Source organism: Dipodomys merriami, unplaced genomic scaffold (assembly GCF_024711535.1).
Source record: "Dipodomys merriami isolate MVZ:Mamm:240054 unplaced genomic scaffold, mDipMer1.0.p SCAF_41, whole genome shotgun sequence".
Taxonomy (NCBI): Eukaryota; Metazoa; Chordata; class Mammalia; order Rodentia; family Heteromyidae; genus Dipodomys; species Dipodomys merriami.
Genome location: NW_027205715.1, coordinates 12,179,901 through 12,196,450, shown reverse-complemented (window position 1 = coordinate 12,196,450; position 16,550 = coordinate 12,179,901). Strand labels below are relative to the sequence as shown.

At 44.9% G+C, this 16,550-nt stretch overlaps 1 protein-coding gene across 5 annotated transcripts in view; it reads right to left on the bottom strand.

The window, feature by feature from the left end:
• Positions 1-2,777: 2,777 nt before the first annotated feature.
• LOC138807043 (transport and Golgi organization protein 6 homolog) overlaps positions 2,778-16,550 on the bottom strand; it is a 137,449-nt gene continuing 123,676 nt past the window's right edge. For all 5 annotated transcript variants that reach the window (XM_069992616.1, XM_069992619.1, XM_069992620.1 and 2 more), the window contains one exon: positions 2,778-3,504. In XM_069992616.1, the coding sequence (XP_069848717.1) occupies positions 3,328-3,504 (177 nt within the window). In that variant the 3' untranslated portion in view covers positions 2,778-3,327. The remainder of the gene's footprint in view (positions 3,505-16,550) is intronic.

Here is a 16,550-nt window from a genome sequence, read left to right as displayed (position 1 = left end):
ATACTCCTAGCTACTCAGGAGGGCTGAGATCTAAAGACTGAGGTTCAAAGCCAGCCCAGGCAGAAAAGTCCGTAACTCTTTATCTCTAATTAATTGCAAAAACCCCAAAATGCCTGAGTGTCTATGGCTTATGTGATAGAGCACTAGCCTTAAGCACAAAAGCTCTGGGACAGTGCCCAAGCCCTGAGGCCATGCCCCAGGACTGGCACACACACAAAAAGTCTGTTTGTGTTGGTAAAATATGGTAATTAGTAAAGATCTGGAAGGGTTATGTGGCTTTTCAGACCCTATATCCTGACTCTTGGGGCAAGAGTGGAGGTGACTGTATATTTTTGTTACTCAACATGAGGTGTGCATGCCCCCGGGGGCATCTACCTTAGGCTATGCACCCCTCTCAGGTAGGCAGAGGATAGCTGAGGGGACATGAGAGGCAGCCTTTGGAAAGTCAGTGGGGTTCAAGCAACCCACATGCTGAGGTTCATGTGTGCAGGTAAGCACTCAAGTTTGCAACCTCTGCATAAAAGTCTTTTACTTTAAGGCTCACTTGGGGTTAGGAACAAGTTCCAGCAAGCCACCAAATGCCCATAGCATGTCCTAGAGGGTCTTCTAAGTTCCTGGGCAGGGTCTTTGCCAGGACACAGGACACCAAGAGCCAAATGCCATCAAAGGAGGACAATTCCTTGTTGTACATGATGACTGTGAGCATATGACAAGCTCTGGATGGTGAATGACTGCAAACTGAAACAAGAACAACTGTTCTTGGCCCTCTGTGATCCATGTAAGAAGACTGTAAGAAGGACTGTAAGAAGCCAGGCACCTTCCCTGTCCATCCTCTAAGCAGAGATTGGAGATGCCTTCCCTGTTCTCTTCTGAGTGCACTGCAGTAACTGCTGCATGTGACTGCAGCAGGCAGGCCTGCTGAGGACACAGAGGGCTCTTGAGGACATGGCTGCTGCTGGGGGTGGTGGTGCATGCGATATGAGGAGAGAATGGCCACCCTAGTCCTGAAGACTAGGCTCTCTGAGCCCACCCTGGCACCTGCCTGCACTTTGTCTCCGTGCTCAGCTGAGGGTGGCTTTCAGTGGGCAAAATGCAGTTTCATCTGGATCAGGTGGGTCATCCTTGGCTTATTCTCATGAATGATCCACCTTTCCCTGTGGCAGCCACTAGTGAAATAGGCAGGTGGCAAGCAGTACTTCATTCAGAAAACCCCTCATACATACAAGGACAGGTGCGATGAGCCAGGGCAGTCTATACATTTGCTCTCCTCTTTCTGCTACTGGAAGGCTACAATGGGGACTGGGGGTGGATGGGGAATAAAGCACTCACTCCTTTGGATGGAGAGGGAAGAGGGGGGCTGCCTATGGCTAATGGATAGCCAGTCTGGTCTTATAGCACTTAATATCTTGGTCTCAAAGCACTTTCTAAAACCAAGCTGAGTTGGTTTCAGATAAAAACAGGTTCTGTGGCTGCGACTCCTTTCCTCAGTGACCATTTCCCTCTCCTCATCCTTTTTCCCTCTCCCTCCCTCAGCAAAAGTCATCCCAACCCAGGCTCTTCCTCTAACCTGCCAGACTTGTCCTGACCTCTGGGCCTTTGAACTTGCTGTTCTCTTCACCTGGATGTCTTTGTGGCTGCTTCTTCATCTGCACGCATCCCACACCCTTCCAGCCTCCTTCTAACTTTATTTCCTTCTAGCTTTTTTCATTTCTTTTCTCACTGAACTACTGCTTCTCTTCTTTCTTCTTCTTCTTCCTCCTCCATCTTCTTTCTTCTTTTTTTGCTGGTATTGGGGCTTTAACTCAGGGCCTGTACATTCTCATTCAGCTGTTTTTGCTCAAGGATGGTGCTCTACTACACTCCTCCACTTCCAGCTTTTTGGTGATTAATTGGAGATAAGAGTCTCATACACTTTCTTGCTCAGGCTGGCCCTGAACTTTAATCTTCATATCTCAGCCTCTTGAACAGCTAGGATTACAGGTGTGAGCCACTGGAATTCTGCTGCCTTATCTCCTTTTGATTATCTTTTAGTTGCAATTAAAATAAAGTGGCCACACTACATCAAATGGCACATAACTGTAATCCTAGCACTAGGAAGGCTGAGGGAGAAGGATCATGAGTTTCAGCTTGGGTTCATAGCAATATTGTCACAGAACACCAGAGCAATAAAAGTAGGGGCTGGGGGCTGGGAAGGTGGCTCAGTGGTAGAGCGCTTGCCTTGCATGCATGAGGCCCTGGGTTCGATTCCTCAGCACCACATAAGCAAAAAGAAAAAAGCCGGAAGTGGCACTGTGGCTCAAGTGGTAGAGCACTAGTTTTGAGCTGAAGAGCTGAGGGACAGCGCCTAGGCCCAAAGTTCAGGCCCTAACACCGGACCAAAAATAAAATAAAATAAAGACAACGCCTTGTGAGCAGTAACAGAGGAAGGGAAAGAAAATGGCCCCTGAGGACAAACAGGATTCACCCTTCTCTGGAAGACCCAACCAGCTTGATTCTCTTTCCTGGGGACCAAAGCTTCTTCCATTTCACAGTTTTGCACCTCAATACCAAGATTATCAGATTCAAACTTGCTGTTCTTTCTAGCCAAAACAATTTTGCTCTGTTTTACGTGTTTTGGTAACTATGTTCTTCTCTTTCCCCTGAACTGCATCTCAAACTCTTTAGCAGCCAAAGACATTTGCTCCTCATTATTACCAGGAAGAATGATGTCTTCAGGAAAGAACACCAAGGTATGTGACGTAGGGGGCCAATTTCACCAGTTGCAAGAGAAATGTCAATTAATAGTTGTGTAAGCATTTATTTCCACCAGGAGCCCTCGTTCTGTAAATACCAGGACAGTGGAAAAAAACAAAAAAACAAAACCTATGCAGATTAAGGTTTGTGTGTTTTTTGTTTTTTTTGGTCATTTGTGGGGCTTGAACTCTAGGCTTGGGCACTGTCCCTGCACTCTTCAGTTCAAGGCGAGCGCTCTACCACTTGAGCCACAGTGCCACTTCTGGTTTTCTAGTGGTTTATTGGAGATAAGAGTCTCACGGACTTTCCTGCCTGGGCTGGCTTTGAACTGTGATCCTCAGATCTCAGCCTCCTGAGTAGCTAGGATTACAGGTGTGAGCCACCGGCGCCTGGCTTTTTTTTTAAACTGCGCACGCTTTGGGCTGGACAGATGCTTTAAAAAAGGTGGCCGAAAGACCAAGTGGCTAGTGTGCCATGAAGCCCCCTTAGGGTCTGCCATCTTGCCAGCTTAAAAGAGGCAGCGTGGCCACCTACTGGAAGGCATGAGCATTGCTCAGTCTACAGGGACCCACTCTGCCTCCTCCAGAGCCAGGTCTATGGCAAGACCACAATCTTCTTCTCCAGCTTCTGTGGCGGGAACAGGAAGTTTCTCATGATCTCATCCAGCTCCTCTAGAGCCAACTGGGCATGGAGTTTGGCCACATCATCAGGTTCCAATCGCACCACGTACTTCAGCAGATGGTAGAGATCCTTGAGGACGTCCCGTAGCACCTGTAGGAGAGAAACAGGGTCATGACCATCTGTCTACTGAGACAAAACCTGTAGGCTTCCTGAAGAAGTAATGCTTGGGGGCTAAAGGCATGGCTCAAGTAGTACAGTACCAGGCAAGCAAGAAAGCCAAACAAGTGAGAGCCCTCAGTTCAAACCCTGGGACTGGCAGGAAATAAAAATGGTAGTGATGGTTCAGGTACATGTAGAACAAAGCTGCCTTTCCCACAGCTGCTCTCCTTCTGGCTTCCTATACTTTTTCCTTTCCTCTCCTGAGCTCTCATTCCAGGCTGTAGGGGACGTGATCTGTGCAGCTACACACACACACTCCTATGCTAACAGGGCCCCATGCTGCTTGATTTAATGATCTCTTATTGCAATCTGAACATTCTGTAAGTGAAATCCCATGAGAGACATGGAGCATGCACAAGAGCAAATGCAAAAGGTCTATGTCAACTGTTGGTTACTAGTGTATTTGCCTGTAATGGTCACTATGCCCCAGGAGCAAAGAATTTTGAGAGACTTGCAATGTATGGGAGTTCAATGAAACTTGTCTGTTTCATTTACAAAGTCCTGTCTTTGAGTGACCCACCTCTCACTCAGCCAGAAGCTACTTCCAATAGAAAGAAGGCAATGGCTCTACAACAAAGATGACAAAGAACTGTGTGTCAAATCCTTTCTTGCTCATTTACTTCTGTTTTAGCCAAACAATCACCCCGAAAATGATGGCAGAGATGGAACCAGGACAACCTGTAGTTCTTTCTTCCTTCCAGTCCTATTTTCAGTAATTCAAAGGTTGAGAATGTTGGGAGCAAGGTGCATGTATCAAGGAGTGACATAAAGACCTGAGTTCATGTCATTTTTTCACTGTCTGCAAAGGAGGAAATACATATGCATATACCAGCTATGGAATACAAATTGTTTAATCTTAATGATTGTGCATATGAATTAAATGTTCTCATATTTGCATTTAAAATTCACACTGCACAAAATAAAGATGGCTGTAAAATTCATGCTAATAATTTCATCTTTTAATTTTTCTCGACTCAACAACATTAACAGCAATACTAAAGTACCATGATGAGTCAAGAGACAGAAACTGGAATAAAGGCAATAACTTTATATATTTTATTACCATTGCTTCAGTGCTTGTCTTTTATTTTTATTTTATTTAGTTTTTTTTTTTTTTTGGTTGGTCATGGGGCTTGAACTCTGGGCCTGGGTGCTGTTCCTTAGCTCTACAGCTCAAGACGAGCGCTCTACCACTTGAGCCACAGCACCACTTCCAGTGCTTGTCTTTTAAAGAGGGATCTTGCAGGTGTGTGTGTGTGTGTGTTCTGGTCCTGGGGTGTGTGTGTGTGTGTGTGTGTGTGTGTGTGTGTGTGTGTGTGTGTGTTCTGGTCCTGGGGTTGAACTCAGGGCCGTGTGTGTGTGTGTGTGTGTGTGTGTGTGTGTGTGTGTGTGTGTGTTCTGATCCTGGGGTTGAACTCAGGGCCTGAGCACTGTCCCTGAGCTTTTTTCCCCTCAAGGACAAAGCTTTACCACTTGAACTACAGCTCCACTTCTGGCTTTTTTTTTTTTTTTTTTTTTTTTTAAAGTTAACTGGAGATAAGAGTCTGGAGGGCTTTCCTGCCTGGGTTGGCTTCAAATCTCGACCCTCAGATCTTAGCCTCCTGAGTAGCTAGGATTACAGGCCTGAGCCACTGGCACCCAGAGAATTCTGCATTTTGATTTGATACTGAGTCACATATGATGGGCTTCCTATCCAACATCACCTCATCCCTGACAGCTCCTCAGGTTGCTGCTGAGATACAACAGAAGTCAGGTTGCCAGGGTAGGTATAGACCTAACTGGAGCACTGTGCTCCCACCCTCTCACAACTTATCTTTGCATGATGATGAAGTCCTGTCTTTCCTCAAAGAAGTTCTATCTTTCCTGGCAGTATGAAAACGACACTATTCTGGAAAGAGGGTAACTTCCCAGTCACTGCCTCATGATTACTCATTCATTAGGACAGGTCTGTATTGTGCCCAGGCAGTAGGCTTATGATATAAAAGATGGAAAATGAACAAATCCACCTCTGTGTCAGCCCCAGCTGGGGGGGGTGGGAGGGGCAGGTATACACTTCTCACAGTGGTCTCTGCTCTAAATCCTTCTGATTATGTGCAGGCAAAGAAAGTCCCCTCATCTTTAGAACTGGGCTTTCACATTTAATGAGTGGCAGCAAAGAAGGGCTTTGAGAAGCTCTAGTAAGTCTCTTCACTCCCAAACCACCTCAAAGAAAGGTCGGTCATGGGGCTTGAACTCTGGGCCTGGGCACTGTCCCTCGGCTCTTCAGCTCAAGGCTAGTGCTCTACCAGTTGAGCCACAGTCTCACTTCTGGTTTTCTGAGTGGTTTATTGGAGGGTAAGTCTCACAGCCTTTCCTGCCTGGGCTGGCTTTGAACCGTGATCCTCAGATTAAGATTACAGGTGTGAGCCACCAGCACCTGGCAAGAAAGGTAGTTTCTAAGCAAAACCAGCTTAAAGACCAGTCTCTAATCTTTTCTCCATTGTATTTTAGCAGAGAGCATCTCACATATAGAACTTCTGGAGTCTCAATTCATTACATGATCATCTTTTTTCCCTTTCTTATACTTGTCAGAAGTATCCTAAGACTTTCCCCCAAATTCCTACATCCTCCTAACTTCAAAGAAATACACCTTTACCTAGTTGAAAGGGGAAGTCCTGAGGTGTTCTGTTCATCTAGGGTGTGGGTAGGAATTTTCCTCTTGGCACTGCTGTGTCCTTAACCTAACAGTAAAGCTTGTGCAAACACTAGTTCAACCTTGAGGGATGCAGAACTTCTGTTATCAGGCACCGGATCTCTTTTTTGAGGTAACTAAATGTTAAGCAAAGGTTCCTTCTTAATTAATGGGTCTATTTTAGCAACCCATCCTCATACAGCTTCTCCCCAATCCCAGTAACTCCAGGGATCCCACACATCACAGGACTTCCTTTGGACTCCCCAAGGATCAAAGCTTCCTGCCAGCCAGGGATTGTCACCAAATCCCATGGATCAGGGGCTGAATACAAGGAGAGTTCAAAGGTAAAGCTACTCACAGGGGCCTCTCAGGTGGGCAGGATATAGGCAATCCAGCAGAGGAAACCTCTCATTAAGACTTCAACACACCTGCCATTCATCTCTGGCAGCCTGGAGCCCAGGAACTCCCAGGGAAAGGAAAGGGGGAAGGGAGAGGTGTAGGTGGCGTGGCTGGTCTGAGGCAGCTTAGTGCAGCAGGTTGAAAGAAGCATTCTCTCCATCTTAGCTGTTCTTTGGCCAAGCTTGTTTGGCTTTTTGGTGTTATGGATCAAACCCAAGGCATTACACATGCTAAATACACATTCTATCACTGAGTTAGATATCTCCAGCCTGAAAACTTTGGAAGGAAATAAGAGTCCAGGAGTTTATTAAAGAATTGTAGAGTGTGTAACACATACATGTACACACACACACACACACACACACACACACACACACACACACACACACACACACACACACACACACAAACACAGAGCATCCTATCTCCTCTGCCCCACCTTCTCTGGTGCCAGTTTCCCTCAAACACACAAAGCCTCGGGGGATAAGGGCAGTGTTTGGGGCTAGAGTGGCTAAGAAAAGGCAGGAAGAGGCAGGGCTTACTGAAAGGGACCATCGAGAGCCAAAGACTGCCCTGGGCACACAGGTGCACTTTCAATGCAAAGAAAGGCAGGAAAGCAGTGTTTGACAATTTCAATAAGCTCAGCCCAACATCTCTGAAGAGGCTTTATTCTTGAGTTCAGATCAAAAGAAGAATGCATGGCAGATACCTTTCTTTTTAGTTCCTAAATGTACTTATTTTTTGATTATAAAAGCCATAAACAACAATGCAGGGTAGATGGAAAATATAGAAGAAAAAAACCACATCTCTCGTCAAACTACCTTTCTGACACAAGTTCTATTAGCAGGGCATTTAGTAATGTACAGATAGTTTGTGTGTGTGTGTGTGACTAGGTTCCCTGAGTGTGTGTGTGTGTATATGTGCGCGGTCCTGGGACTTGGACTAGGTTCCCTGAGCGTGTGTGTGTGTGTGTGTGTGTGTGTGTGTGTGTGTGAGACTAGGTTCCCTGAGCGTGTGTGTGTGTGTGAGAGAGACTAGGTTCCCTGAGCGTGTGTGTGTGTGTGTGTGTGTGAGAGAGAGAGACTAGGTTCCCTGAGTGTGTGTGTATGTGTGTGTGTATGTGTGTGACTAGGTTCCCTGAGCGTGTGTGTGTGTGTGTGTGTGTGTGTGTAGTGCACGTGGTCCTGGGGCTTGGACTAGGTTCTCTGAGCTGGTTTTGCTCAAGGTTAGCACTCATACCACTTTTTGGTGGATAATAGGAAATAAGAGTCTCATGGAGTCAGGTGCAGGTGGCTCATGCCTGTAATTCTAACTACTCAGAAGGCTGAGATCGGAGGATCTTGGTTCAAAGCCAGCCTGGGCAAGAATGTCACAGATATAAGATTCTTATCTCCAATTAACCACCAGAGAATTGAAGTGGAGCTATGGTTCAAAGTGGTAGTATTAGCCTTGAGTGCAAAAGTACGGGGACAGCACCCCGAGTTCAAGCCCTATGATTGGAAAAAAAAAAAAAAAAGAAAAGCTCTCATGGGCTTTCCTGCCCCTGCTGGCTTCAAACAGCTATGATCCTCTGAGTTCAGCCTATTTAGTAGCTAGGATTACAGGGGTGAGCTGCTGGTGCCCAGCAGTTACATTAAAAATACATTTAAAAAAAAATCTCAAGATTTAACATTTTTATTTCAAGATGATTTGACTAGAAGATCTTAGATGAGCAAAACTATTATCCTTCTGTTATTAGTATGTGTAATTAACAAAATGCAAAAGAATGATCACAAATGAGCCACTTCCAGAAACAAGGATGCAGTAAGATGAGAATTGGCAGAGGCTTTTCCATGTACAATTCCTTTTTTGTTGTTGGTCATGAGGCTTGAACTTAGAGCCTGGGTGCTGTCTCTGGCTTTTCTGCTCAAGGTTAGTGTTCTACCACTTTGAGCCATAGCACCACTTCTGGTTTTCTGATGGTTAATTGGAGATAAAAGTCTCATAGCTTTTCCTACCTGGGCTGGCTTTGAACCACGATCCTCAGATCTCAGCCTCCTGAGGTGCTATTATTACAGGTGTCAGCCACCAGCTGACTTCCAGGTACAATTTTTCTCTCTCCTCTCTCTTCTCTCCTCCCTCTCTCCCTTCCCTTCTCTCTGTCTCCCTGTCTCCCTCCCCCCCTCTCTGAGAAAGGTCTTGATATGTCATCAGACATGGAGGCACAGAGATCAAAATGAGGGCTCCTAGATACTGAATAAAAGCTAGCATCTCAGTGTATACCTATAATCCCAGCTATTTGGAAGACTAAGGTGGCTACAGCCTGGGAAGTGGATTAAAATATAAGATGACTCTATCTTGGAATAGAAAGGGATGAAGGGAAAAAAAGAAAAGAAAGAAAGGAAAGGAGGGAGGGAGGGAGACCTATATGTGATTTTTGTGGCTGAGGGAAGGAGAGTGAGCAGATGAGTTAGAGGGTAGAGTCTAGGATCATCAACAGAGAAGAACTCAGCAAATGTTTCCAAAATTGTGTGCAAGAGGCTATGCTAAATATTCTGGGTGACTAGGGACAATGTCTCTGGAGCTCACACCATACATGAAGGCAACATGCAGAGTTGAACCTGAGAAGGCTGAGGTAATCCTGGAACTCCCATTCCTAGCCTGGAAGTCTTTAGCAAACAGTTTTCCCATCTGGAACCCTGGTGACACCTGTAAAAGTGGGAAGTAACACTCCTTTCCTTGAAGGTTCTTGTTGAGAATCAATGTGAAAGTCAACACTGGTAAAGATCTGAGCACAGGACTGCATAAGATGGATGTTAAACAAGTGGTGTTTGTCAGTCTCCTCATTAATAGTATGATATCTATGACTGACTGAACAGCTTGTTAGTATCCTATCACTGAGGTCTGGAGCTCAGCCTAGTATGTAGCAAGGAGGGAGGAATGAATGAGTGAATGAATAATAGCTGCTCCTTGCATAGCACTTGATAGACATTTTATCTAATAACTCACTTCATCCTCACAACAACACAACAGAAGAAGAACTATGATATCTCCATTTTTCCCAGGGTCACACAGCTAGTACCATGCAGAGCCAGGAGTCAACCCTTGGCAGTCTGACTCTGGAGCTGGTATTCTCTACCAATCACCACATTATTCTGCATTCCTAAATGATTATTATTCCCACTACTATGAAGTGGGGCTCATGAAACACACATATTATCTGTTGTGGGTTAGAGATGATGTATACAGAAGTGTTTGCTATCGCCGGGCGCCGGTGGCTCACGCCTGTAATCCTAGCTACTCAGGAGGCTGAGATCTGAGGATCGTGGTTCAAAGCCAGCCCGGGCAGGAGAGACCGTGAGACTCCTATCTCCAATAAACCACTAGAAAACCGGAAGTGGCGCTGTAGCTCAAGTGGTAGAGCGCTAGCCTTGAGCTGAAGAGCTGAGGGACAAGAGCCCACGCCCAGAGTTCAAGCCCCACAACCGCCAAAAAAAAAAAAAAAAAAGAAGTGTTTGCTATCATAAGCAAATTCCAAAGATCATTATTATTATCACCACCACATTAAGTGGGTATGTCACCAAGAAGCTAAAAAAAACAAGGGAAAAGGCTTATGTCTGAAATCAAATACTAGAGAAAAGCCAACAAATAAACAAAATGGGCAGGCCTGTGCATAGTGCATAAGCGATGAGGAGCTGTGGAGGACACACAGACTCAAGCTGTCTAAGGCAGGAGTCGGCTAGCGTGAATTGATGTGCAGCCCACTGGAGCACCCTGATTGTGTTGCTGTGCAGAATTGAGGGCACGAGGAGGAATTCTGCGGTGAGTAGCCTTCCAAGGTAATGGGAAGAAAACAAATCAGAGAAGCAGGATGGAGGCAGCAGGCCCCACTCTATTCAGGAGCTCTGCCTTATACTCTAAACCCCAAAGCTTCACTTTGATGGATCTCTGAAAAAGAAATTAGGGCCAATTCAAAGAAAAGCACCAGGCTTTTGAGATATGTCATTGAAAGCTCTGCGAGGGTCAGTGAGAAAAGGCAGGATTACTGATGTCTATACAGGGTTTTCAGCCATGCCTGACACACAGATACGCTGAGCTCAGGGAGGCATTATTAACTAGAGGTTACTGAGCTTTTGAAAACCCTTCCATTTTCACAGTATTTCTCTGCTAGACCTAGAGATAAATGGCAATTTTACCCTTTTGGGACTATGTCTGACTGTTAAATGGAGAGAGCATCCCCAGTGTGAACTGGAGATGAGCTGGGAAAGGAATGGCAGGGCTGGCACAAGGTTTTCATTGAAACAGTAAAAGAGAAATGGTCAACTGGTCAATTGCCAAAAGTGTTACAGGGACACAGACAGGCCAGGAAGAGTAGGGACAAAGAACAAGATGGCAGCTGGCAGTCAACCCCTAGCAGGGGTGACAGCTCAGGGTCCTAAACAAAAAAACAGGCTGTCACACACCTAAAGTGTATGCTGCTAGCAGGCGAGCTCCTGCTAGGCTCCACTGGAGGCTTAGCAGGGCACAGACGGTGCAGCTGGCTGGTGGCAGGGACAGGAGCAGCCGCTGCTGCAGAGGTAGGAGAGGCAGTGGCGGCATCTTTTAGAATGTCTTTAAATAGCAACCCGAGGAAGGCGGCTGCTTTCCTGCTCCCCCACAGGCACTGAAATAGAACAAAGGCGGCAAGGAAAATGGCTGGAGCCTATGCAGAGATGGTGGGCTACTACTATTTGCTGTCGTGGGGGAGAAAGACTGGCAGCACCATCCTGAGCAGGTGATTACAAGCCCAGCCTTAAAAGTGCCGTCAGGTGGTATAGAGGCTTCATTGTCCCCTACCTGAGTATCTCCATGCTGGTACCTGCTGAGGGCAACACAGTTCTGTTTCCTTTCAGTCCCTAAAAGCTCCAGCGTGGAACTATACAGCACCTGTAAATGGCTCAGTACTACCGCATACTGAGTGCTTACTACTTCCAGGCACTGAGCAATTTAATCAAACCTTTCTCAAGTGTCATCTCACCAGCTACGGTGCAGGTATTCCTGTCCACTTTTCAAATCAGGGCAAGGATTTGGAGATTAGCTCTCAAGGATGAGGCTAGAACTCAAACCTGTATGTCAGGCCCAGTGTCATAAACCTTGTTGGGTAATCTGATATGCAGGGAGACAATGGTGAGATCTTTTTGTACCATCAGACTTGCTTGTTTGCACGGTACCTAGCTGGCCAATGACGGAATGGAGCGGGGCAGCAGATAGGCTAGGGGTGATTCCAAGATTCAGAAGACCAGTTTGCTTTGAGGCTTGCCTCAGTGTAGCTTAAGTTAGCTGTACCTGTGTGGGTAGGGGATGTGCTGACTGTACTCCCCATGGTATCTACATGGTAGAACTCCATGTTCCCTGAAGGAGAATTCAGGTTAGGAGGCTGAACCAAAGGCCAGAGAAAGTCAGAGATGCTGCTACATCCATTAGAGGTCTGGCTGGGTCAGTGTTATGTGCTAATATGCACATAGCGTAGCCCATGTTGGAGAAAGCAACCCCACCAGAAAAGTTGGCCACACTGCCTCATTCCCCACCTCTGGGACACATGAAAAAATCCCTTGAATGTCTTTTGCTCTTAGTGGTACTGAGGAATCGAACCCAGGGCCTCATGTATGCAAGGCAAGCACTCTATTGCTGAGCCACCTTTCCAGCCCCAGGGGTTTTTTGTTTTCTTTGTTATTAAAAAAAGTTGGTTTTTTTTAAACCAACTTTTTTTAATAACAAAGAAAACAAAAAAACCAACTTTTTTTTAATGCTCTCCAGGTGACACTAACAACCCACAAACAACCCTTATTCGAGTAAAAATGAGGATGTAGTAATATAGGATGTTAGAACAACAACAACAACAAAAAAAGAAAACAGCAGGTAAGAGACAAGTAAAGAATATGCCTTGATTTCAAGGTGGCTGTCATTTATTAATGACTCTGCCTATGAAAGAACTGTGAGTTACAAGGACAAAGTAATTTGGATGTAACCCAATGCAATTTTTGATTTTTTCTTTTTTTGTGTGGGTACTGGGGCTGCTCTACCACTTTGAGTTGGAGATCCACTTCTGGTGGTTAACTGGAGATAAGTATCTGATGGATTTTTCTGCTTGAGCTGGCTTTGAACTTCGATCCTCAGAGCTCAGTCTCTCAAATAGCTAGGATTACAAGTGTAAGCTTCTAAGTATGGATACTCAACTTGTAATTTTCTTTTTCTTTTTTTTCTTTTTTTGGTCCGGTCATGGGGCTTGAACTCTGGGCCTGGGCACTGTCCCTCAGCTCTTCAGCTCAAGGCTAGTGCTCTACCACTTGAGCCCAGCGCCACTTCTGGCTTTTTTTTTTTTTTGCTTATTTGGTGCTGAGGAATTGAACCCAGGGCCTCAGGTATGCAAGGCAAACGCTCTACCACTGAGCCACCTTCCCAGCCCCCTCAACTTGTAATTTTCTTAACTTTCCCAAAAAGGTGAGTGGTCGTAATTTTTTTTTTTTTTTTGTTGGTCATGTGGCTTGAACTCTGGGCCTGGGCACTGTTCCCAAGCTCATCAGGTCAAGGCTAGCATTCTACCACTTGAGCCACAGGGCCACTTCCAGTTTTCTGGTGGTTTATTCCTGCCTAGGCTGGCTTTGAACTGCAGTCCTCAGATCTCAGCCTCCTGAGTAGCTGGGATTACAGGCGTGAGCCACCGGCGACCAGCTGTGGTCATAGTTTCTGAATCACAAATTATGATTCAATTTCCTAGCAGGTATGGTGGTGCATGAGAGCAATCCCAGCTAATCAGGAGGCAGAGTCAGGGCATTACAATGTGAGACCAGCCTGGGCAAAAGTTAGTAGGACTCTACCTCAAAAACAAGCAGGCTTGGTTGGGAAGGTGGCTTAGTGATACAATGCTTGTCTTGCATGCATGAGGCCCTGGGTTTGATTCCTCAGCACCACATAAGCAAAAAGAAAAAAGCCTTGAGCTGAAGAGCTGAGGGACAGTACCCAGGCCCAGAGTTCAGGCCCCACAACTGACAAAACAAAAAAAATAAAAAACAAAAACAAAAAACCCACAACAACAACAACAGAAAAAACCCAAGCAGGAGCAAACTGACTCAGGTCTGGTATAGGCAGGAATGAGATTTAATGATGTAACCCCACAATTAAAAGACAGTTTAACAAAATGAATATCAGGAAGCTGAAACATGTTGACTGTGATGGGTGAAGGCTAAAGGGAGAGGGTAGATGAAAAGTAAGAGGCATGGTGGGTGAATACAGCCACAAGACGCAATGTATATACATTTAAAATGTAACCAACATAACTTGTTGAAACTGATGAGGAGGGGCAGTGCTGGGGTTGGAATGATTGAAGGGGTGACTGAGTGATGAAGAAGAATACATACGTGGACATGTTAAACTGTAACCCCTTTGTATAACTATTTGAAGACAGCAATAAATTTAAAACAAAGCAAAAAACAAACACAAAAACAACCCAAGCAGGAATAGTGGTATACTCTTACTGTCCTAGCTACTCAGGAAGCAGAGGTAGGAGAACTATGGTAGGATGAAACCTATATGGGAAAACAAAAACAAAACAAACCCCTAAAAACAAAAGGACTAGTTAGGGGTGTGGATCAAAAGATGAAGTACCTGCCCAGCATACATGGGGTCCTGAGTTTAACCGCCCCCCACTGAAAAAAAATTGCACCTTCTTGCCAAAGTATTAGAAGGATTTGTTCTTAAACCTGTGTGTGTGAAGCCTGGTTTTGAAGACAAGAGGATGTCATAAACTACTGCCATTCATTTTGTAGGAAAATGTAAGGATCAGGTAAGGTTGCCCCAGTCCCTGGGGTAGCCAGTTACAGCAGAAACCTTTGTCCAGATAGGAGGAATTAAGGGACATACATGTGTTAAAATTTTGACAATTTTTTAATATAAAGTGAGAAGTTAACATTTTGAAATGTAGACCAATTCTGGATGTCCATCAATAAATATTCAGTCTGTCATTCTTCCTCATGACTCCTCCCAGCTGGTTTGACAACAACCTACGTACAACTCAACAGGAACTACAAAAAAAAAAAAAAAAAACGAAAAAAAACCCCCAAACCTTTCCAAGTAAGAATAGACAAAAATTTCCTCCTTAAGAGAACTTGTTCAGACAACTTCAGCTGTTGGGAAACTGGAACACTGGAGGAGTTTATAAGTCCCAGAACTTTCATAGGGAAATTTAAGAGACATCTCTCTGGATGTCACAGTGAGGAGGTGTTTGGGGGCCCATGGTTTCCTGCTGGCACAGACATGTAGGCTAAACACCATAGAATCTATGCCAATCCTGAGCCCATATGGAAAGTACTACAGCCAGTTTTATTTTACCTGAGAAGTCAGGAAAGGTTTTTCACAAGCAGTGTAACACTTCAATGGAGTCCCTAAAAGATGAGTATAAGCTGATCACATGAATGAGTGAGATAAAAGAAGGCATCTGAAGCATAAGAAGTACATGAGGACTAGGGAAATGGCTCAAATGGTAGAGCACCTGCCTAGGAAGCACTAGATCCTGAGTTTAAAGCCCAGTATGAACCAAAATATGGAGGCAAATCATTGTGGAAAGTGAACAAGCCAAAGTAAATAGGTGGGGCCAACATGTATTGTCTGTCTTACAAAGGACTCTGGTCTTCATTTGGCACACAAGAAATACTAAAGCAGTATTAATGGAAACAGGTCATCTGTGGATTCACCCTTGACAAAGATCTTTCTGGTTCAAATTCTCTTGCCATTTTAAGTAACTGAACCACAGTCAATCCACAGAATTCGAGAAGTCCAGGGGTGAAGGACAGAAATCCAAGACACCTACAACCTCAAGCTAGTTCTAATCACAGTAAGCCCACCACATTTCTATGTGTTGTTTGGTCAAGATAGCAAAGGTCTATTATAGGTTCTTCAGAACAGCTGAGTGGACAGAGTGACAGCCACAGTTCTATTGCTGAGCATCTAATTGTAAACTTGCTGGAACTCAATTTTCTTTTCCACAATTAAAGTTAATAATCACATTTCTCCTCCAAGGTTGTTAGGAGGATTCAGAGGATAATGGATTGAAGAGCTTCGTGGTATACAATAAGCCCTTAATATATTTTCACATAGTATTAAGTACCTAACCTCAGAGGATGAGAAATCACTTGGTGCAGATCTGCAATCAGTAAGCAAAGCATGGGGTTATGAAAATGAACTGGGGTATACCCCACTGTATCATTCTGGGCACTCATTTCCCATCACTTCAAGAAATGTACATAAAGTCAAAACTCCTCAATTTCAGAGCACTAAAAGACAAAAGGGTTCTGCAACCCAGATACCCATCAGGTATCAGCTTAATTACTCTCTGAGGGAGAACACCCTTGTCAGACTGTAGGGTAGGAGGAAAGGTCCTAGGGCTCTCTCCCCAGCGTGGAAGCCTTGAAGATGTTTGGTCTCATTTGGTTTCTCATTGTTCCTTTCTTTATAGCATTATGGGAAGTTGCTGGATGGCATATTCTGTGGTTGGACTGTGCTTTTGGCAAGAGGTAGTGGAACATGAAGAAGGACAAAAAAGCAGCAGTCGCTGCCACGTCTTGGATGTTATGGCACTCAGATCCACTCTTTTTCCATCTTTCTCCTGGACAGTCAGTACATATGCTGCAGGGAGGTTGTCTGGCTTGAATTTCTCCTGGATACTATGACTTCTAGCTTCACAAATAGCCTTCTATTAGCCATGATTTGTGTAGGATGTTCAAGTGATTTGGTTTGAGTCTTTCAGATAATGGGGATGTAGAAGATGTGGGACCTGTTACCTTTTCCTCAAGTTTAAAAATGTGACTATTAATCATACTTCCATAAGATTCCTTGAAGCCGGGTGCCGGTGGCTCATGCCTGTAATCCTAGCTACTCAGGAAGTTTGAGATCC